The sequence below is a fragment of the Alosa alosa genome, chromosome 11 (assembly GCF_017589495.1).
Source record: "Alosa alosa isolate M-15738 ecotype Scorff River chromosome 11, AALO_Geno_1.1, whole genome shotgun sequence".
Taxonomy (NCBI): Eukaryota; Metazoa; Chordata; class Actinopteri; order Clupeiformes; family Clupeidae; genus Alosa; species Alosa alosa.
Window position 1 is genome coordinate 26,373,448 of NC_063199.1, and position 24,187 is coordinate 26,397,634.

General features: G+C 44.3%; 2 protein-coding genes across 2 annotated transcripts in view; one reads left to right on the forward strand and one right to left on the reverse strand.

The window, feature by feature from the left end:
- Positions 1 to 1,444: 1,444 nt before the first annotated feature.
- Positions 1,445 to 11,566, forward strand: klhdc4 (kelch domain containing 4). Its single transcript, XM_048256914.1, has 12 exons — positions 1,445 to 1,669; positions 1,782 to 1,873; positions 2,507 to 2,585; positions 2,799 to 2,897; positions 4,096 to 4,232; positions 5,428 to 5,520; positions 6,722 to 6,884; positions 8,559 to 8,637; positions 9,264 to 9,478; positions 9,921 to 10,341; positions 10,849 to 10,965; positions 11,202 to 11,566. Exons 1-12 carry the CDS (start codon positions 1,631 to 1,633, stop codon positions 11,369 to 11,371), a joined length of 1,704 nt encoding a protein of 567 aa, XP_048112871.1. The 5' UTR covers positions 1,445 to 1,630; the 3' UTR covers positions 11,372 to 11,566.
- Positions 11,567 to 14,511: 2,945 nt separating this feature from the next.
- The window catches only part of jph3b (junctophilin 3b), a 40,239-nt gene continuing 30,563 nt past the window's right edge, over positions 14,512 to 24,187 (reverse strand). Inside the window, 4 exon segments of the mRNA XM_048256904.1 lie at positions 14,512 to 17,646; positions 19,410 to 19,667; positions 19,669 to 20,231; positions 23,183 to 23,307. Coding sequence (XP_048112861.1) covers positions 17,566 to 17,646; positions 19,410 to 19,667; positions 19,669 to 20,231; positions 23,183 to 23,307 — 1,027 coding nt within the window. The 3' untranslated portion in view covers positions 14,512 to 17,565.

Sequence of the window (24,187 nt, forward strand, 5' to 3'; positions counted from 1 at the left end):
TGTCACATTCCTCAACCCACTGTGAAAACACTCAGCATGTGAACTTTGACCTCTGCCCTCAGTCAGGTGCCACACGACCCTTCCAGTCACCTGCCAGGGACCTGCACATGCACAGCTAAAAGCATGTGTGTGTGTGGGTCCATCATCAACTCTTACATATTTAATTACTTGTAGTGAGAAAGTGTTAAAAGGTCTGTTGTTTTTTAAAGGGGAGGTGCGAGGCAGGTTAGCCCGGGTCTGGCGTGGAATGGCATGGCGTGGCATAAAGGCGTTGATTGCATGAGAAAGCCTCCTGGAATGTGACATGTCTAGGTTGATTCATTCAAAGCATTATGCTCTTTTTCTACACCACACACTTCACAGGCCTGCATTCCCTGCTGCTTTTGCAGTAGGCCCAGCAGCGCCTGAACGAGTTTCAAAGTGGGGGTGCAAAAACTATTCACGCACGTTTTCACGTGGGATATTACGATCTAAGATAGTCTAATAATAATTTTAAAATCACAGAGTGATTTAATCTAGAATTTACAAATTCTAAATGAATAATCTGCTAAAATAAACTGCGCCTGATATTGACAGACACAGACACACCAGCATAACCTGAATTTCCATTTAAGGAATAAAGGAGGTAGTCTATAGCCTACAATAATAATGATCACAGTCTCCATTTTATGTCCTGTGCACGCAGCCTTGTCAATGACTGTGATGAAAAGATCTGCACGTAACCTACAGTACTTGCTACATTTTGAAGCGTAAAAGGTCCCCCGGTAACCTGTCACTGTTTATCCCCGTAAGAAAACAACAATTAGTTACCCAACTGTGCCTGTTCCCTTTGTGTTTGACTGTAATCATGTTATACATTAATTAGTGATTAAAAATGACCTTTCTGCGCTCCATATCTGTAACACGAACTGATCTGACCTGACTTGACCCGAGTTTACGTGTAAGCCTTTTACTGCATTGCCATGAACAAAGTAAAGGCAAAAAAGGTGATCTTTGTCAAACAAATTGGGATGCAATGTGAGCCTTGAATTGAATGCCATGCAGGAATTTGCTAGGATCTCAAAACCGGATTATGAACATTCTTTGCCATAGAGAAACACACAATAGCGTTGGATTATAAACATGCTTTGCCACAAAAACAGAGAAAAACGTGAGGTAAGTAGAGCTATATGAAGTTATTATTTTGCTGTCACTTCGTCTGTTTTATAACCCAGAAGGATGTACTTGGTATCAAATGATAGCTCTGTGTCTCCTCTTTCATCTGCGTGGCATATCTATTCACACATTTGATCAGTTTTTGGTCGATCTTTACAATCTACACTATCGTTCAGAAAGATAAGCATACAGTAGGCCTATGCTTCTTTGTTAAGGTACTCTGCAGGCAATACTCCCGTCCAAGAGTGGCGCTGTAAGTCACAATCCTCCAGGAGGATGTTGTTGCCGGATGTGCATGGCGTAGGGTCCTGCTGCTGGAGAGTACCGAGAGTACCCATGTGTCTCGGCAACTTTAACTGTGATGTAAAGCAGACTTCGCTGTAAGCCATTCGTGTCAAACACAGTGAAACAGAAAAATGGGTAAAAAGGCAAAAAAGAAAAGAAGGTGAAAGGGGCGGAGAAGACGGCCGCCAAAATGGAGAAAAAGGTGTCCAAACGGTCGAAAAGAGAGGAGGTAAAGCGTTGAACGAGTAACGTTGACCACTGTTGTTAGCAGGAAAAAATATGATTAGATCGATACACATAAATTATCAACAATCTCTCTGTCTATTTGTGCTCCATGGTAGGAGGATCTAGAGGCGCTTATTGCGGAATTTCAGCAGTTGGACGCAAAGAAGACGCAGGTAGTGGAGACCACCTGCCCACCGCCCTCACCCAGGTGAGTGGCTGCAGTATGCAGAGCTGTCAGTTTAGAACAGACATGGGCAACATACGGCCCGCGGGCCACATCATTTCCCTAGCCTAGGCTACTATTGTCTGATCCACATGTTCATAGTCTAATTCAGCATAGAGTTAATTTAATGGTGGTCTTTGAAATATTGCTGAGTGTTGATCAAATGGTGGCACAGGCCTATGGTTGTACTGACTCCTTCACATTTTCATGGCCTAGCCTAATTATATAGATATTGTACTGCTTTTTTCAGTCTTTGAAAACTGAAAAAAAAAAAAAAACATGTCAATGTAAAAAAAAATACAATTTTTGAGAATGAGGATTAAATACTGGACATAGATTAAATAATGCCGTTTTTACTTTTACTGTCTCCCTCACATTTTCATCTGTTCTAACGAGTAGTAACCAAAACCATACGATTTACTTAATGTTATACAAGAACAGAATATAATTGAACAGAATTGAGTTCAGACTTGAGTTCGGTATTTTGGGTCCGGCCCTCCTCAACAGTCCCAGTTTGTCATGTGGCCCCTTCGGGAAATTAGTTGCCCACCCCTGGTTTAGAACCTCTCATCTTAACCCAAAAGAACTTTGAGGTGTTCATGCTCCCTGTGCCCGCAGGCTCAACGCCTCTCTGTCCGCCCACCCCGAGAAAGACGAGCTAATACTGTTTGGTGGGGAGTTTTTTAACGGGAAAAAAGTAAGCATATTTGCATGTTTTCATCACTTAGGCTAAATCTAGAGATGTGTGATATGACTGCAACAAGAAGGTCCAGAAAAGATGCAACAATGAATTCTACATTTTGATGCAGTATGATTACATTAATCCAGACTTCCATCCTGTACATCAACCCTTGTGTGTAGATTCTGTAATGTGACATTGAATAAAGCTGAATGTCTACTTGATTTTCAGACTTATCTGTACAACGACCTGTTCTTGTACAACATCAAGAAGAACACTTGGATGAAGCTGGACATCCCCAATCCCCCTCCTCCACGCTGTGCTCACCAGGTACTGTTTCAGCCTGCCTGTAATATATGGACCCTTTCAACAATAAAAACAAAAACAATGCTTGAACGTTCTATTTGGTTCCCAATCTACTTCCTCTGCATTAAGATAACATATGGAATGTTAAAACGGAAGTCTTGTGGGGCCAACTATGATGCTGATAATGGAACTCTCTTGAAAGGGTCTATATGGACCCTTTCAACTGCATAAACAAACATGTGCATACCCAAAGCCATTTCCGGTGGCACAGAAAACAACATTGAGTGTAACTTCGTGACAAACACAAATAAATACATAAATAAATAAAAAGACAAGTTGTAAAGTCAACATTTTCTAAAGCATTACGCTAAAATCCGATTCATTTTAATGTCACAGTAGGCCTATCTGCGTTGGTTGAATGTTTCAACCAGAAACCTTCTGGGAAAAGATTGGTGGCAGAACTATAATGCCCTTGGGCAGCATTATCATGTGATTTCTTTGTGTGGTGCATTTGAAAGTTTCACATGAATCAAATATTGAACATGAAAGTGAAGGCGCCAGTTGACTCTGTTCCAGTACAAATATTTCAACAGCTTATCTGTCCTTGTGTGTCACTCTTGGACATTGTTGGAATATCACTGCCTTTTGTTGTGTCTATAGGAAATATGCAGAAGTTCCTGCTTGAATAATGCTTAATTGAGTCTTATTTGGACCTATATGGACTTGAACCTAGGTCCTCGTGGGTACCGGACCCATATGTGTTATGGGATGCTGCCACTTGAGCCATTGCCCCCCCCCCCCCTCGTTACAGGGTTTTGAGTTTAATGTTCAGTACTGTTGTGTGGTCCCCACCTTAAAACACTCAAAAGATCCAGGCAAATGGGGACCTTTGCTGTTCTTCTTAATGACCACCAGGGGGCCTGCTTGCCCTTGCAGTTCTTGGCCAGACTGCTTGCCAGTGTGGTTTAATGAATGTGACCATATCACTCTAGTGATGTGCAGTCAGCTTTCAATCATTCTGGATATTCAGTTTGGCCTTTTTTTTTTTCGTTTTCACCTTGCCATTGACTGTGTTTACATGCACTTCAGTATCGCGGTCTTGTGCTTGAGAAATCTGGTTATGCTAGCTGGAGAGACTGTTCCCTGTATACACCTTATCCATTGCTTCTGTGTGTTGGTTTAAAAATGTTTATGTTCAGTTGTGTCTTGTCTTCTCTGACAGGCGGTGGTGGTGGCTCAGGGTGGGGGGCAGTTGTGGCTATTTGGTGGAGAGTTTGCTTCCCCTGACGGAGAGCAGTTCTACCACTACAAGGACCTGTGGCTGCTGCACCTCAATCCGCTCAAATGGGAGCAGATCAAGTAAGATGTGCAACATATACTGTATATGCACATAGGTATTCTGTCGTCATTGAATATACTATTTCTTGCACCGTATCCTAACTATATGCGACACGAATGAGCTTCAGGGACAACATCAGTTTGATTTGAGGTTTTGACGACAATTTGAGCAGAACTTTTGTCAGACAGTCGGTTTCTATTTTCTTTGTGTCGCTCACATTGTCCTGCTATATTGAGTGAAAAACATGATGCAATACAGGGGCCTATTGAACGGATTCAGTGTGGACAGAGAGCATGCAATGCTGTGCGACAGTCGGACGCTGTCATGCAGTTAGGACAAGCTGTTACTCAAGCACACTTATAAAGACACTCTAACATGTAAACATATAGGTGTTCCATATGTGTCATATATTGCATTCTCATCAAGCTCACAACTCATCAGGGTTTTTCTTTTTATCTCTCTCTTTTTTGCACCCCCCCCATATGATGGCAAGATGACGCTGATGTTAAATTGCGAAGGGATTTCTGATATGTTGTAATATGTTGATATGTGATTTTAATATCTTGCACATAAACAGGAAAAAGCAAACACACACACCATAACACCCCCCCACACACACAATTAAAGGGAAACTTGGCAGGATTTCCGCCTCTGCTGGAGAAATTGTGCAATATGCTATTTCAAACTGTGGAAAAAGGTAACGATAAAGCACATTTTTTTACAAGCTAGCAAAACGGGTGGCATAAGTTCGGCAGACAATGTGGATGTTACAAGGTAAGAAACACGGTTTCTTGTTTCTCAGTTCTCTTTCCGGGACGGTAGTCTCAATGTTGCAAGGTTAGTTTTCCACTTGGGGACGCTAGGGGCAGCGGGGAAAGTCACCATTTTCACCGGAACAGGTCATTTAACCATCCAAATGATTTCTAAACGGGTTTATTACGTTGAAATAGTTGCCAAGTTCCCCTTTAATATACCTTTTTATTACTACTATTTTATTTATTTTGTAAAGTGGCTCTTGAGCACAAGACATTTCATTACTGATAAATCCTTTTATGAGTACATGACAAGAAACTTGAACGTCAATTTCAACTTTAACTTGTTGTTGTTGTTAATTATGTATGCACTATGTTTGTGTGTGTGTGTGTGTGTGTGTGTGTGTGTGTGTGTGTGTGTGTGTGTGTGTGTGTGTGTGTGTGTGTGTGTGTGTGTGTGCAGAGCTCCAGGCGCTCCTTCAGGTCGCAGTGGCCATCGGATGGTTCTGTGTAAACGACAGCTGCTGGTTTTTGGAGGCTTCCATGAGAGTACCAGGTATGAGCACACCTTACACATCTTCTAACATGTGATTGCAGCAGGTAGGGCCACACATTACACTGGCACGTGATTGCACCAGGTGTGGGCACACATTACACTGGCACATGTGATTGCAGCAGGTAGGGCCACACATTACTCTGGCACATGTGATTGCACCAGGTGTGGGCACACATTACACTGGCACACGTGGTGGCACCAGGAATGGGCACACTTTACACTGGCACATGCGGTGTCATTAGCACACTGATCTCTAGCACCCGGCACAACTGACACAGGCACGTTCTGTTTCACTCTGCAATCAGAGGGGTGTACATGCACAACAGGTGTGGATTTGGATTTTTGCATTCAAATTTAACACAACCTGGTGCACAAAAAGAGAAGCACAATATAAAATGCACTGAACACAAAATGTATGGGTATGAATGGAAAATACCCATACATTACGTTGGCTTGTGAGCTCGAAAAATTAAACTTCTATATGGCAGGTGTGGGCTTAACATAGAGTTGCAAATATAATGGTTTGGCAGCAACAGGTGTGGCAGGCCAATCACACGTGTATAGAAACATTCAGGCCAATCAAATCACATATAGAGTTGTTAGGCGGGCTTAACGGTTGATGGCAGAGTTGCAGCGGTTTGAATTCCCTGCTTGTAAACAAATAAGATAATGTTGCTGTTGGCGAACAGTGTGACCACGAGTTAAGCTTTTATTAAGTTGGCAAAGTTTGAACTAGCCAACTAGCTTGGCTGGTGGGAAACGATGGGACTCATAGCTGTCCTATTAGTGCAGAAGAAATTTGAAAGACAACCTATTATCCCGCCCCTCGGACTGAGCACTGCAAATGGTGAGTGCCCAGACCCTACATTTTAATGTGGGTCTGGCTCGTCAGGCTAATATCCTCCATTTTAATGAATTTTTATAAATATTTTTTAAAATGTTACATTTTGTTTACCAAGTACTTTCAGTGGAAATGTAATTGGGTATTGTTATTTGATTTATTTGTTCTCAGTCAAAACAACAGAACTGCAACTTTATTGATATTACCTGAACTACTTACTCACTGACATACATATTAATGTTTTCAAAAATGGATTTATAGTGATTTGGAACCAAACTCTTTCCAATTTGACTGGTGGGTTCAAATAAAGAATTCAAGTGTGTGTGTGTGTGTGTGTGTGTGTGTCTCCGTCTCCCACAGGGACTACATCTACTACAACGACGTGCACTGCTTCAGTCTGGACTCGTTTAGCTGGACTCGTCTGACCCCCTTGGGCTCGGGCCCCGGTCCTCGCTCTGCCTGTCTGATGACCGCCACTTCAGACCACTCCGGCATCATCGTCTACGGGGGCTACTCCAAATCTGTGAGTGGCTGCTGGCTGTTTGTTTCAGGGTACCTGCGGGGTCTTAAAAGTATTGAAAAAAAATCTTAGTATTGAAGTATTGAAAAAAATCTTCTCTTATATCTTCTCTTACATTTAATATTGTAAAATTAAGGCCTTAAAAGTATTGAATTTTGTTTACAAAATCTTTTCATTCACTAGGTCTTATTTTTTCCTTTGGTAGTATTAATGGATATCGTAATGTCAATTAATTTCCATAAAGACCATGATATTGTAGGTTCCAAGGGGAAAATATGCATCTCTTCAGAACATAAACAAACTAATGTGAACACTGTTTTCACAACATGGTTTGTTAAACAAACTAATTAGCACAATCTGCAAGTAGCCTAGTAAGTAAGTAAGTATATATACTCTTTTGATCCCGTGAGGGAAATTTGGTCTCTGCATTTATCCCATCCGTGAATTAGTGAAACACACTCAGCACACAGTGAACACACGAGGTGAAGCCACACTAAACCCAACGCAGTGAGCTGCCTGCTACAGCGGCGCTCGGGGAGCAGTGAGGGGTTAGGTGCCTTGCTCAAGGGCACTTCAGCTGTTCCTACTGCGACCAGTTGGGTTCGAACAGGCAACCCTCCGGTTACAAGTCCGAAGCCCTAACCAGTAGACCACAGGTGCCTAGGCTGCAGGTTAAAACATTTAAAATCAAGTTTACAAATAGAAGCCTAGTCTACCCTATTTTATTTATAATGTTAGCCTGTGTCTGTCTCAAGCAAGTGTTGTTCCAACAAATATACATATCATGCTTACTCTAGTAGGCTAATGAGTGTCCATAAGGCCTATGACATCTTCAAAAATGCCTAATAATTCAGCTCAGGCTCAGAAATTTTCTTTTTTGTTTTAAGGCCTTAACCATATCCGATAAAAAAACTCGTGTAGATTGTACACACCCAAATTATATTTTATGTGAGGCGTAGCAAAGTCAGCACCCAATTCAAATCTACTGTATCCGAAGTCATGAGCAACAGGCAGATGCAAGACATGTGCAAAAAATCACCACTTTAGTCAATGGCCAATAGTTTAGACAATGCATAAATCTCGTTCACTAACTCTATTTTGGCAGCAATCACGGCAGAAGCATCTTCTCTCTTTCCCTCTCTCGCTAGGTGGCCGCTCACTCTAAATTCTTAAAGGAGTCACACCAATTTTACAAAGCTATCTAGAACTAACAGTAGGGTCACATGGGATCATGTTTTGTTGCCCTGTCAGATTTTACTGAGAGAAATGCAAAATAATCTAGTTAATAATGTCTTTAATTAGGATATGGTCACAGTGCCATCGGTTTGAAAAAAAAATGGTATCGGGACATCCCTAACGCACGCACACACACACACATACAGTGCCACCGAAGTAGGATACCCTGGTTGTAGCCTGTTCATTTTGGCCTGTAGAAGAAAAAAAATGTTGTGAAGTTGGTATTAAATTATAAATATAAGAGTTTGGATTAGACAGTCTGTGAAGTGTCTTGGCACTCAAGTAAATCACCTGTCCCCCCGGCCTCTGCTGTATGGAGGGTCTAGGGGAAGTGGTCATGGCACTAGTGTCCACCATCAGTAGCTTTAGGTAGAGCTGTCCTGCTCAGGTTCTATTCCATTCACCACTTGATGATGGATTAATGAGAGTGTCCCCCAACAGAGGGCCAAGAAGGACGTGGACAAGGGCACTATTCACTCAGACATGTTCCTGCTCAAGAGAGACGGCAAAGACGGCCAGGGTACATTCACATTACACTACACCACACAACAGTGCCGACTGTTTGTATGAATATAACAATGTGTGTACTGCATGCACACAAGTGTAGACTAATACATGTCCTTGTGTGTGTGTGTGTGTGTGTGTGTGTGTGTGTGTGTGTGTTTGTGTGTGTGTGTGTGTATGTTTGCACATCTGTGTGAGTGTGTGCATGTGTGTGTGTTGAGTCTGCTTGTTGATTTTGGTGTATGTGTCATAAGAGACAGAGTCACATACTGTGTTTTACTTGGGCAAAAAGAACCACATATATGTGAGTGCATAGCCTAATATGAATCTGAATATGAATGTGTTGTGGCTTGAGCCTATATGTGCATGCATAGCCCAATATGAATCTCGGTTGTGTTGTGGAATGTGTTGGAGCTGCTACTGGTTCCAGTATCTGACCCTTAGTCTCTCTCTCTCTCTCTCTCTCTCTCTCTCTCTCTCTCTCTCTCTCTCTCTCTCTGTCTGTCTCTTTCCCTCTCTCTCTCTATCTCTCTTTCTCTGTGTGTCTCTCTCTCTCTCTCTCCCTCTCTCTCTCTCTCTCTCTCTGTGTCTCTCCATCTCTCTCTCTCTCTCTCTCTCTCTCTCTCTGTGTCCCTGCTGTAGAGAAGTGGGCCTGGTGCCGTGTGAGCCCTGGGGGTGTGAAGCCGGTTCCCCGCTCTGGCTTCACGGGGGGAGTGTGTGTAGGCGCTGGGGCCCGCACCCTGCTGTTTGGGGGCGTGTGCGATGACGAGGACGAGGAGACGCTCGAGGGAGATTTCTTCAATGACCTCTACCTGTACGACATCACCAAGAACCGTTGGCACCCTGCCAAGTTAAAGGTGTGTGTGTGTGTGTGTGTGTGTGTGTGTGTGTGTGTGTGTGTGTGTGTGTGTGTCAGTCACAATATATATATATATATAGCTGCGTGTGTGTGTGTGTACATACAAACACACACGCACACACATATTGCTATACATATACTGCTCAAAAGAATTAAGGGACTGGATCGGTACTCTGACACTGTTTGGCTCTGAGCACAAGTAAAACTTTTGAGGCGAGTGTTTTATTTTGCAAGAACTGTCAGACATTCTGTAAATGTAGTTTGAGAATGGAGAAAAGGGTGGAAGGTTTCAAAAAATGTGTTTTAACAATTGTGGAAAACTGTAAGTGTTCCCTTAAATTTTTTGAGCAGAGTATATATATATATATACATACATACACACACACACACACACACACACGTCCATGCACAAATTAAAAACTCTTCACACACACTTGCAGGGCACCAAATCAGAGCGGAAGAAACGGCGACGAGGGAGGAGAGCAGGAGACGGAGACGGGGGTCAGTCGGAGGAGACGGCCGAAGACCGCGCGTCGCCACAGGAGCCTACTGAGATCATCAAGGAGATCGTCACGGAGGACGGCACGGTGATGACCATCCGGGAGGCAGTGCCCGTGGCCAGGGCGGAGTCTGAGAGCGAAGAGGAGGAAGATGAGGAGGAGGATGAGGAAGAGGGTGCGGCGGCCTCGCTGGTGGAACCCTGTGCCCGCTCCAACGCCATGGCAACCGTGAAGGGGGGCCGTCTCTACCTGTACGGGGGTATGTTTGAGGTGGGAGACAAACAGGTGACGCTAGCCGACCTCTACAGCCTCGACCTCCACAAGATGGACAAATGGGACGTCCTGCAGGAGATGGACCCCAGTAAGTACTTAGTGTGTAGTGTGTAGTGTGTGTGTAGTGTGTAGTGTGTAGTGTGTGTGTGTGTGTGTGTGTGTGTGTTTGAGACCAGTCAAATACAACAACAACAACAATGCATTGCACTTATATAGTGGTTTCTCAAGGCACCCAAAGCATTTTACAGTGATTGAGGAACCTAACTAACCACCACCAATGAGTAGCATCCTCCTTGGTGATGCATAGCAGCCATTATACACCAGAACCCTCACCACACAGCAGCTGGGGGTGGAGAGTGATGGGATGAAGAAATCAGAAATTATTTTCATCTAATACCCTCATTATACACGTAACACACATTATGCACATATAACACACTCTTAATTTAAAATCTGAAACAAATATTAAGATAAAATAAATAAATAAAGGTAAATATCCTAAAGGTAAATGGTCCTGGTCCTTGGAATGTAACAGGTTCAGACATGTTTCTCTACAGACATTCAGATGCGTGTGTCCATGTGTGTTTTTCTACAGAGGCTCAAGAATGGCTGGAGGAGTCTGATGAGGAAGATGATGATGACGGGGATGAAGAAGCCAGAGGCGGAGAGAGTGATGAGGAGAGTGAGGAAGAGGAAAGTGAGAGTGAAGAAGGTAATCACCTATACTCCTGTCCTTTTCCTTTTTCTGCGTGCGTGCCTGTGTGTGTGCGTGCGTGTGTACACGTGTGTGTGAGCGTGTGAGTTTTTGTGTGTGAGTGTGCATGCATAGTGTAGTTATATCAGCAGCAGTATTGTGTGTATTACTTGTACTTGCGTGATGCACACACCCTCATGTTGTGTGTGCATCTCAGCAACAACTGTGTGTGTGTGTGTGTGTGTGTGTTGCAGAGGGTGATCACCCATGTGTGCAGGCTGGTGAGTCTCTGGAAGCGTACCAGCATCGGACAGAAGCGTACTGGCTGAAACTGGCACGGACCAACATGGGACAGGATGCCAAGGACAAGAAGGTGCAGAAAGTGGCTGTAGCCATGGCCAAAGTCTTCTACGAGGACCAGTGAGAGCTGTGACCTGAACTGTTTGTGTGTCTGTTTGTGTGTGTGTGTGTGTGTGTGTGTGTGTGTGTGTGTGTGTGAGTGTGTGTGTGTTTTTGCTAAGATTTTTGTACGGTTTGCACGCTTGTCCTGTGTGTGTGTGTCTGTATTGCCAACCATTTGTATCTACAGATGGTTGCTGTATTAAAGACTTTATGCCAATCTTTATTTGTATGTGCTATTTACACACACACACACACACACACACACACACACACACACACACACACTCTTAGCCCACTGATCCATGTTCCTTGTGGTGAAACAGTGACACACACACACACGTCACACTGAGCTAAACTCCTGCAGACTGAAGTAGGTTTTAAAACCACAGGAGTCCAGATGTCATTTCCTTCACAGGATTCACCTTGGGTCAAGTGCATAGTGTACCTATAAAACAGCTCTCTCCGACACAGTTTAAGTTACGGTGAATTCTCTTTGGACCACGAGGCACTGAGCAAGGTTTAGAGAGGTTAAGTGCATCCCATGTGGGGCGGAGGTTCCTAATAATACGACTGAGGTTCCTAATAATACCTGGAATGGAACAGGAGCTGTGTCTGGAGCAGGTGGAGGAATTTCAGATTAGATTATTAGATCAATTTTATTAATCCTATGAAATTGTTTTTGGACAAAAATACTGGTTGCAAAGTACAAATGATGTCCTTGGGTTATATGTTTATAAATTACATTTGTAAAATTGATTTTTTTTTCCCCCATCAAAGAAATGTTAAAATTCTGATCTGCAGTTGATTTATTTTTGAAATCATCAGAAAGCTGCCTTAAGGTGTAAACATCAACACAGGCTGTGATGAAAGATTGTGATGGACTGTTTACGTTCTAAATGCACTTCTGAGAAAAGCTCAATTGGATATGCAGAATTAAATACCGTAATCACCATTCTGTGATTTTTGCTTCCTTAATATTTCATGAATAATATCATATTTGCACCTCATCATATTTTATGTTATTTGGTCCAAAATAATACATAAAACAACCAATAAATAAATACCCCCATCCAGCTAAGTACAGTCCAATTACAGTAAAGTACAGTGTACTTGCTCATTGTGCAGGTGTAACCTTAGTTAAAGGCTGATATGTCAGACTCCTCACTGTACAGCAAGATAAGGTTATTATTATAAGATAAGAAAGATAAGGTTTATTATAAGGTTATTATTATAAGGACGCTCGATGTCTGAGTAGCCCCACTCTGTCTCTAACTCCGCCTCCATCTGATTGTCCAGTCCTCTGGACCCCGACAGCCCTTAGGGACAGTCCCTGCTCAGGCTTGCTACAAATGCATATTGTATGGCACACACACACACACACACACAGTCAAATACAGAGATACAGCCACACTAAATAATACAGGTTGATCCATGCATACGTACACCTACAGACATGAGTCGTCCCAGCGCCAGGGTTGTGATTGCATGTGTGCTGTTGTTTCCAGAGCCGGGTATATGATGCGTGTTCCCTGAGATGCGCTCAGGTTGAGATCCGGGAACGTGATGCGTGTCGTAACATGGACTCAGGGTCGAGCCTGAGAGTTCCTTCCATAATTGAAAGCAACTTAACGAAGCAGCGAGAGGAAACTTCACAGCCAGAGAGCAATCAGTGTAACACACGTCCCTGTGTGACCCACTTTTCTGTGTGTGTGTGTGTGTGTGCGCGCGCAGGGAGTTATGAATAATAGATTTGAGATGGATGAGGTTATACTGCTTCCTCTCCTTTCTCTTTCTCTCTCTTTCTCCTCCCACTTCTCCTTCTGTCGAGCTCCATATCTCCCGTCTGAGTGCAGGTTTTATAAATAACTAACAGGCTTTTTTTTTTTGGCTTCCGCTCTGACGTCCTGAGGAGCACATGCTGCCTTCGTCATCCACCACGTCAGTAACTGTGTGTGTGTGTGTGTGTGTGTGTCTTCACACTCTGTCTTTACTGCGAGAGCTTAGAGTTCTACGTTGCTCTACAATGTGTTCTTAGACCTCTGATAGGCGGTCTTCACCCTTTGGAGGGGAGTTAGACTCACAACAGCAAGCATGTACTCACCTGAGTTGCTGCATCTCACAGACTCTCACTCTAACTCAGCTCTCTTTGCATCCATTGAAGGTAATCAGATTTGTATAGAGCCATGATTAGAAGTATTTCATGGAGCTTTTAGCGAAACCGAGAACACCAAAGGCAGTTGCAATCCCCTTTTTTAAAGGAGAGAGGTAAGATAGTTGGAAAGAGGGAGGTGTGTGTGTGTGTGTGTGTGTGTGTGTGTGTGTTGGGGGGGGGGGGGGGGGTGGGAGGGGTAGAAAAAAAGCGGGAGCCTAAAATCTGGCACCATATTTACATTCAATACTCCATTTCTCCTGGAGAGAGGAGAGCAGTCACTGCACTGAGCAATAACTGTGACTGTTATTGTCCCGCTTTAAATAATAACATGGCGGTTAGGGCTTTGTGAATGACGAGTTCTGGGTGGACCACGCGGAGGGAGTAGGTCTCTCTCCTCGTGATTGGTCCACTCAAAGCTGCCAGGCTCACGAGGGAGAGAAGAGCCCTACAGGTTCCGCTGCCACACTCTCCGTGTCTCCATCTGAAACCCCATAATATTCTCAAAGGGACAGGCCACAGTGTGCTGCGCTGATTGCGATTCTGTAATCTCTCCTGAAATTGGCAAAGCAAACACACTCAAACATGTCACACACACACTCACTCTCTCTCACATACACACACACACACACAGGTACAGACACACTATACAGGTCACAGAAAGGACAGTAGGTGTCTGTGGAAGTTAAGTGAATTTGAGTTCCAGTGTTTGTTTTTATAATTTGATTTGTTGTGTGTTTTGTAACAAAATGATACACACACACACACATGCTCATCATTATGTCAGAGATTATCCTGATTAAATCAGTCCACCACATGGAGCCCAAGTAATAGTGTAAGCTGTTCAAAACAGGTCTTCTGTGTTTTATGTAGGCTAAATCAGTGCACATGTTTGAGTGTTTGACGAGTGTTTCTGTATACTGTATATGTGTGTGTGTGAGAGAAAGTCTCTGGGAAATAAAACACAAAACAAGTGTTATTACTTTCAAACACTTTCATTATTTTCTCCACAAAACTCAAAACAAAAAAATAGACCAAATCAATCAACCCCAAAGGAAAGAGAGAAAAAAGAAAGGGATAAAGAAAGAAAGAGAAAAAGAAAGGGATAAAGAAAGAAAGCAGAGGCGAGAGAAAAACAGGCATGCTGAGGCATGCGGCAGGCGCAGAGAACCATGGGATATCTCCAGGGTTACAATAAAAAACACAACTGAACTCAGGACCCCCTCATACACACACACACACACACACACACACACACACACACTCCAGTTTAGAGCAAAACTCACTGTCAGCCTCTTTACTCTTCTCTGACCTCTTTGACCTAACCTCTACTGCATGACCCAAGACGACCAAAACCCTGCAATGAGGAACCTGCCACACATGTAACAGATGACCTTTGACCTATTTTGACTTCACTTGACTGCCTCCTGGGTCCTAATCCATTCCAGTGTCTGCTGTGCTCTGGGACACAACCTGGAGTTGGTAAAGCACTGTAGCTGGCCAGGTACACTACAAACCCCTGGACTGTCAACTTCCACTAACACACACACACACACACTTGACACAGATGCATATTTCTGTCTTGCACATAAGCAGACAGCAGCTCTTTCTAGTGATGTTCTGTTATGCTGGACGGAGAAGTGGAGATAGATGTGAACAGAGGAGAGAGGGAATAGAATAGGGAAGCGAATGACAGGAGGGTGGGAGAAAGAAAGGGACAAAGAGAGGGAGGGAGGGAGGGAGAGAGAGCACAGAGTATGGATGAGGCATGAGCGATGTTATGTGAGGGATGTAGTTGTGGAGGTTGACATATCTGTCTCTCTGCTGCAGAGCACATGATACACACACTCTTCCCATCTGCTTTGATGTGTGTGTGTGTGTGCGCTAGTGAGTGAGTGTGTGTGTGTGTGTGTGTTTGTGTACTAGTGTGTGTTTGTCTGAGTTTGTGTTCAGTTCCAGAGTGCCCACCTGCTGTCTCGGCTGATTTGGCAGCAGGATGTTCACCTTGGTGTGGTGCCTCAATGCGCCTCTGGACTGAGCTAACCTTATGCACATCCGCCCCCCAAAATAGACACCATTTCAAAGCATTTAAATTATTCCCACCTTTTTTCTGTTCCCACAATAATTGCAAAACTAGAGCAGTTTAATAACTTTATATATTTTTTGTCCCATAATTTGTCTATACAAAACTAAAACATACGTTTGCATGCAACTTTTTTGTTGTTTTAAAAAACAAGGCATTCAGCGTTCTTTTCAGATGTCTTGCAAACAGCTAAAAAACTTTTTTTGCATTGTTTTTTAAATGCTCTTTTTTCATAAATAGTGTTCTTGAAAGCAGCAGTTGGAACATAACAGTCTCTGACCATCCACAATGGAAGTCCTGCATCTGTCATACACAAGGTAGCCAGGGGTGTGTATGTTTGTCTGTGTGTGTGTGTGTGTGTGTGTGTGTGTGTGTGTGTTTGTGTGTATGTGTGTGTGAACTTGAAGAAGAAACATTATCAGAGAGGGGAAAGTGAGCGAGAGGTAGAGACGGGGTGCTGCAATGTGATTGGCTAAAATGAGTGGGCGGGACCATCTGGCAGGAAGAGAACTGCAGCCGTCACACCGAAGGTCTGCAGAGGAGGAGCTCAACAGCGCCCTCTGCTGGTAACAGAGAGTGGGGTCTGCGGCTCACCTTAAGACTTAAGATCTCCCATCTGACCATCACTGGAAAAATGTTTCAGATAAATCAGATGACAACACAAAGCTAACAAAAACACACACACACACACACACACACACACACACATACAATGCAGATGGACTACAGCCTTCCTGCAGCGTAGAGTTCCTCATGCTAACAAGTTGGTCTGGATATGGACTGGCTCCCCCTGGTTACCTTGGGTAACAGCAGGTTGCCATGGTTATGTACATTCTGTGGGAGTGGCTGACCAGGCATGAGGGGACCAGGAGGCTCTTCTAGCTGATGCTCCAAGAGAGGTAGTCCTATTTCAGACCTCAGCACACACACACACACACACAGACAGACAGACAGACAGACACACACACACACACACACACACACACACACACACACACACACACAGAGACCCACACATACAGACAGAGACACACATTCATTTATATGCATGGCATACAGGCATGTCAGAGTGGAGGTGGACAGGAAGAGAGTGTGGTGGGTTGGATGGGGGGGTGGGGTAGGGGGTGGGGGGTAGGAGAGATGATGCAAGATAACTGGTGAGAGGGATGAGAGGTTGCAGTGAGGGGAAGAGGGAGAGAGAGAGATGAGATGAAATGAAATTAGAGAACTGTTTTTCAATCATTGAGACTTTTCAAATCTCCCCTCCCAACATAATATATAAACACACACACACACACACACACACACACACACACACACACACACACACACACACACACTACTGATGTAATTTCAAAACACTCTCCTCACGTGACACCACACACATCATATAACAACACACTCCCCTCCCACTTACATACACAAACATAAAGATATACACACCCCTATAAGAGTAACTTGTCCCTCATGATAACACACACTCAACTCCATAAGAACATCAAAGCCACCAGCTGCATTGGAAAGGCAGGAAAGTTTCAAAACAAAACCAAAACCAAAACAGAAGAATATCATACAGAAAAGCATAAATGGATAACTTAATACATGTACTGTATAAATGGATAAGTTTAACTACAAGTCTTTTACAAAGGATGCAGTGACTGTGGAATGACACCCAGAGCTGAACGTTCCAGCACATTCAGGCTTGCAGGCCTGGTCAGTTCATCTAGACATCCTGCTGCGTGAGTGGGTCCGTGTCACTGCGTGTGTGTGTGTGTGTGTGTGTGTGTGTGTGTGAGACCAACCAAACACGCGTGCGCGCGGGTGTTTGTTTTGTCAATGTCAGATTCATTCCTTCTCTTTCCTCCTTTAATTACTCGTCTGTCAGTCCATCTGCCCGTTTATTCGTCCATCCGTCTGATCTTCTGTCCATCCGCGCAGTGAGACACGTGAGGAGGGTGGGCCATCCCATCCCAGACCAAAGAGTTCAAATAAAAAAATGAATAAACAAGATGGCCACTCCTATATTGAGCAAAATCACCATGACAACCAGGATGGAGCTGGAGCCCTGTTGAGAGAGAGAGAGAGAGAGAGAGAGAGAGAGAGAGAGAGAGAGAGAGAGAGAGAGAGAGAGTCAGTGCAAACCGCCATGACACTAGGAGCTTGTACTCCCTACCTAAAGCCTCTAGACAGACACATGTGCTGTATATTCACACACGTGTACAATATGGATGTAATGTTGTGTGTGTGTGTGTGTGTGTGTGTGTGTGTGTGTGTGAGAGAGAGAGAGAGAGAGAAAGAGTATGTGTTAGGCTATATGGCTGCCCATTTGGCTGTGTAATGTCTATGAATAACAAATGTTCCTGTGTGACTAAATGTCTGCATACCAAACACATTGTGCGCATGAGTGTGTGAAAATGTTTATGTTTATGTGCACATGTATAAGTGAATAAGCATGTGTGTGTGTGTGTGTGTATGTGTGTGTGTGTGTATGTGTGTAGCTGCAGTTGTTTCTGTTTCATGTTAACCTGTCTTACACAACTCTGCTGCAATGCCCGCTCTCAGCAGCTACAAACATTCCCCCCTCCCCTTCCCCCATCCTCTGCTCCGATTGGCTCCATCTGAAGCGAGGCATAAGCTGTTCCCTAGCAACAAAGGTGGGCGAGCCAATGCTGGGCAGTGCTTGGAAAAGGAGCGCTTTACCAGACTGCTGTTACTAAGGAGCAATAGGCATTCACTAGGGCACCTGTGTGTGTGTGTGTGTGTGTGTGTGTGTGTGTGTGTGTGTGTGTGTGTGTTTGTGTGTGTTTGTGAGTACGGCACATGTTTGTTTACTTACTGTGTTTGTGTGTGTGTGTGTGTGCTTGTAAGCCTTGGTCCTTTCAGTTCCTTTCAGGTTTCACGGTATCACTCACTACAAACGACTGAGGAGAATACCACATCTTGCTTGGCAGATGCTTTTATCCAAAGTACTCTTCATACACCAAACATAAACTACTCTGCAGAAGCACAAACTGAACACTTAACCTTCACAATATAGACCACCTAAATGATCCCATTCCCTAAATGAGCCAATCAGAAAACATTGTGGGAAGTCAGGTTTAGTCGGGTGTTTAACTGAGTTGTGCCTGAGATTTCGAATAAAAACAAACTCTACTGTAATCCTGAATATCAAAGCAAAATAGGCTGCATTACGTAACAGAGGTGATTCTCTTTCAGTCCAAGCACTTTCACAGAGTAACCCAGAGGTGACTTCTCATGTTGTCCTTCGGAGAAGCGAGGTTACGTAATTAATCATAATAATGACATTTTTACATTAAAGTTCAGTGTATTAAATATATATATATATATATATATCCAGCAGTAGCCCCAAAGCATTACAGCAACAGCCCAGCGTGCCCCACCTGCACCATGTGTGTCAGTCTGAATGACACACATGGACTCACACCAAAAGCAATGGATGGACACTCAAATATGACCAAAAAAGAGGTCCAGGACTGTGGTATGGAAGAGCGTAACAAACTTGGTCTGCGCAATATGGTCCAGTATTCATAGTAAAGTAGTGCACTGGTGCAGAACAGCAGAACCGTTTACTGACAAGAGCTGCAAACATGTTCACTTGTAAACTTCTTCAAACAAGATCAAGTATTGCATTATATGAATGTTTCATTATATGAATGAAAGTGAGTAAGAATAGAGAAAGAGAGAGAGAGAGAGAAAGAGAGAGAGAGAGAAAGAGAGAGAGAGAGTAAAGTGAATGAAAAGAGTAGATTACAGTGCTAAAATGGAGTGGAGGAGAGAGAGAGAGATAGCGAGAGAGCTCTGTCTCACCCCATTAGTTTTGAGCTGGGTGGTCTTGAAGTCATCTTGTTCTAGTGCAATGGGACTGGACTTCTGTGGGGGGGAGAGGGTCAGATCCCTGCGCAGCGGCCGACCGTCCGGCTTCTCTCCTCCGCCTCGGGCGTCCTGCTTCGACTCCGAGTCGCCCCCCGCGCCCCCTCTGTCCTTGCTGCATTCGGCGCCGCCAAGGCTCCCGGGAGCTTGGCCGCTGGGCTGCTGATGGCGAGGAGTGCGCCGCCGCAGGTGGCCTCCTCCGGTCGTGTGCGTGCCCGTGGTGCTTCTGCGCGGCGTCGCGCGGCTGCAGCGGCCGCATCTCGATCTCGTAGTTGCTCAGCTTCTCCTCGTCCAGCTGACCCAGGCCCTCGCCGCCGCTCTGCTGCAGGAGCCGGTGGCCGCTCCGCGAGCCTCGAACCCCTGCCCTGTGATTGGACGAGGAGGAGGAGGAGGAGCCGTGCTCTCGGGGCCTGTGATTGGCCGGATGCTTGCTGTGTCCGTTGCTGTGTGTGTCCTGTGCTGACCCACGGGCCCCCCCACGCGACCCCTCCATCAGGACCTGGATCTCCGTGGCGCCACCACCACCCCCGCCTCCTCCTCCGCCGGCCTGGTCGTCGTCCACTGCGGTCTGCCGCAGGAAGCGAGCGCTCTTGCGCCGGTGGGCGGAGCTCTTGGGGGAGGACGGCCGACTGGTGGGAGGGCTTGAGGTGGGAGGTGTGGTCTTAGAGTAGAGGTCAGGGCTGTCCGCCGTGCCACTGGACTGAACCTCCAGCTCGTTCTCGCTGGACACCTGCTGCTTCGGACGTTGGCACTCCACACCTGTACACAGTCAGATGTGGACAAGAGACTACATTACAGAGACTTCATTACAGAGATTTCATTTGGGTCAGAAGATCCACACTTCATTAGACACCGTAGGGATGGTATGTGATTCTAAGCCAATTCACTTTTTGCCATACTCAGCACATAATTATCTCCACACAAACCGTCTGTTCTGTGTGTGCACTGAGAAAAAAAAAAAAAAAAAAAAAAAGAACTCCAACACTGTCCTGCTATTCTACAGAGCCCTGACTCTGTGAACTAAAAATAAACTAAACTAAAAACAGTGTGCACCCCTGCACACACTACACTGATCAGCAACAGGTGGCGGTAGTGTGCACCCACACAGTCCACTCAGATGCCTCTACTGTATGTGGTGATGGAGGTGTTTCTCATTCCCTTTCAATGGGCACTGGTTCTGCTGCATTGCGTTGTTTGCATTGCATTGTTTACACTGCTTGTGGCATAAAGTTGAGAAAAGTCAACTCATGTCAAATCATGATTATGCAAATGAGCAATGACAGCTCTCAACCAAGTTCAGTAGATGGCCCGAGATGGCTGCATTTGCAGATAAATGAAATATACACGGCACAATCTATAAATCCCACTATTGTAACCCAAAAACATATCTGAGGTGATTATTGGGCCAACTATACAACATCAGCAAGTTAACCACCCAGTGTGAGCTGGTTTTCATGCTGACCTCATTGGATATCTGGACAACACGGAGCATAGGCGTCTTTGGCGTCTTTGTCTTTGGCTATTTCTAGGTCATTTTTGGATGTTGTAAACAAAAACAAAAAAATGCCACATAGCACCTTTAAGCTTTAAGAACTGGGTCACAGAACAGTACATTACAGTAAAACCAATGACTTCTAGTGAGCATCTGTAGGTGAGCTTGAGCTGAATTGCACTCTATGAAGTATAAAGCAAAATTACACTTCAATCAGAAGTGCACACGCTGTGAGAAATACATGAGAAGAAATAGATACAGCTCTTAGTAATGAAATCAAGTCCAAGAGTAAATATAGTCCGTGTATATTAGTATTCTAGTAGGCTAATTTTCGATTCTAAAATATTTTTAGCATGATAAGCACAGACGGAAAAGTCCAGGAGATATCACTGATACAATGTTGTTGCTATAGTGACTGAGTAAGTAAGCTTTTTGCATGATATTCACTCTCTCGGACATGTTATCTACAAACTAGAATTTCCACATTCAATTTTATATTGTGGGATAATGTGGGAAAAGCTAAAGACAGCTCTGGACTCCTGTCTTACCCTAGTAAGTAAAGATAAAATAATACATCTTCTCTCATCAATTTCAGGAACTTCCATCGTTTCAGTGGACAGTGATCTTGAGCAGACCTGACAGAGTAGCTATGTGTCCATGTTTATCTGTGTGAGTGTGTGTGTGTGTGTGTGTGTGTGTGTGTGTGTGTTTCTGTGTTTCTTCCTCCTCCAGGTTGGTGTGTGTGGGCGCTTTATAAAGGTCAGTGATGACCTCTTTTCAGCCTCCTGTTGCTCTTGGCATTACTCAGCTCCACCTGGCACAGCGGGGGACGCCACCAGTGTGTGTGTGTGTGTGGTGTGTGTGGGGGTGTGTTTGTGTGTGTGTGTGAGCGAGCTTCCTGACGCTCCTGTTGGCATCACTCACCTCCGTTTGCCACAGTGGGGGAGAGAGTTTGTGTGTGTGTGTGTGTGTGTGTGTGTGTGTGTGTGTGTGTGTGTGTGTGTGCATGTGTGGTATATGTATTTGTGTGAGTTGCAAGTTATAGCATCCTCGCTTATCACATGATTCCATTGCTGTGCACAACTGAGTAAAATTTAAACCCACAACTAAGATGTAACAAATTCTGCCTAAGCATTAGTTTTCCCACTAATGTATCCACTAAATCTTCTAAACTGTTACTTTCCCCCCAAAAAAGCAAAGTGTCCACACTGTCCTTCAGCACTCTGCCCCAAAATAAATCAGACATTTGTGTTTTGTTACCAAATAGTAGGTGCCTGTCTTCATGATGGTTATGAGCCATTCTATACCAGTCTAACAGCAGTGAGGTAATATTAAGCTTTGCAGCCTTCTTTAAACAACAATGTGGAGAATGATCAATCAATCAATCAATCCAAATTTATTTGTATAGCACTTTACAACAACCAGTAGGCGTCCAAAGTGCTTCACATCAGAGACTAAGAATAAAAACAGCATATCAAGCAGTAAAAAGATTGACATGTAGACTTACATAAATAGAATTTTCACACCACTACTGCGTATTAAAAGCCATTCTAAACAAGTGAGTCTTTAGTTTAGACTTGAAAAGACCAACGTCTGTAATTGTCCGAATATCAGGGGATAGCTTATTCCAGAGTTTCGGGGCAGCAACCGCAAAAGCCTTCTCACCCCACCGTTTGTACCTGGACCTTGGGACCTCTAACACCAATTGGTTAGAAGACCGCAAAGACCGGTTGTGCTCACGCAGGGTTAACATCTCGGATAAATATTCCGGAACCAGGCCATTAAGGGCCTTAAAAACAAACAATAAAATCTTAAACTCTATTCTAAAACGCACAGGGAGCCAATGTAGTGTGTAAAGAATAGGAGTGACATGTTCGCGTCTACAGTAGGTGTGTTTGTTAAAAAGCGGGCGGCAGCATTTTGCACAAGTTGCAGACGTGAGATGGATGTTTGATTTAAGCCAACATACAGGGCATTACAGTAATCCAATCTTGAACTAATAAAAGCATGAATCGCCTTTCATGTCATCAAGTCATGCCTGTTAAGGAAGTGCTTATCTTGAGCCAGGAGACGAAGCTGGAAAAAACCCGTTTTTACCACATTACTGATTTGCTTGTCAAATTTCATGTTACAATTTGGCAGCTATGGCCTTGGTGACAGCCTTTATATAGGAATGGTGTTATTGTTGATGAGTCTGATGGAGATCTGCCATCCTCACCATTTCTGCGCTGCTGGAAGGAGGGGCTGAACTCTTTTGCGGTTAGCCGGGCTAGACGACACTCATCCTGGGCCTTTAGGGAGGCGCCCACGGCAGCTTCCGCCTTACCCCGAGCATGGGACGTCCTGGAGAGAGAGAGAAAGAGAGAGAGAGAGAGAGAGAGAGGGAGAGACAGACAGAGACAAAGAGAGAGGTGTTACAAAGAGGATATTCTTCAATGACATAAGGACTGCATATTTGTTGAGAAGCATCACTTTCAGATTCGCCATGGCGTCAAAGATGTGCTGGTTCTAGAATGCTATCCTGACATGCTGTAGTAAGATCATTACGACATGACAATTTTTTGTCACTTGATCACCACACACACACACACACACACACACACACACACACACACACATTTCGAGGTAGGAGAAACAGAGAGCATGTGCTATGGTGACTGTAACTGGTTCATGTCTCCAGTGATATGTCAGTCTGTGTAAACATGCCCAGAGAACCCCTCTGAGCAGTGTGAGTGAGTGTCATTCTGCATATGTTTTGTGGCTGGTCTTGACCTGCTTCAGTTTGTGGATGAGACTTATATAGAGAGTATGCCTTTATGAGAGAGTATGCCTTAATCGTTGTGAGTGTGAGTCTCGGTGTTTGTGTATCAGAGACAGCGTGTGTGAGGTATAGTCGGAGACAGCGTGTGTGAGGTATAGTCAGAGACAGTGTGTGTGAGGTGTAGAGGACTCCTTCGTCTGGTTTTAGGCCGCTATTAACTCTAAACCTCTAAGAACTGCAGACTCATCAATAATGTATCCACAGAACCAATGTTCCCTACTAGAGTACTCTCTACAGCCCCCCCCCCACCTCTCTCTCTCTCTCTCACTCACACACACACACACACACACACACACACACATATACACACACCGACACACACAGACACATGTGGTATAGCCCTCTACATTATAACCTCTTATTTTGACTTCTCAACCTGTCTGTCTATCTGTTCCTCTGCCT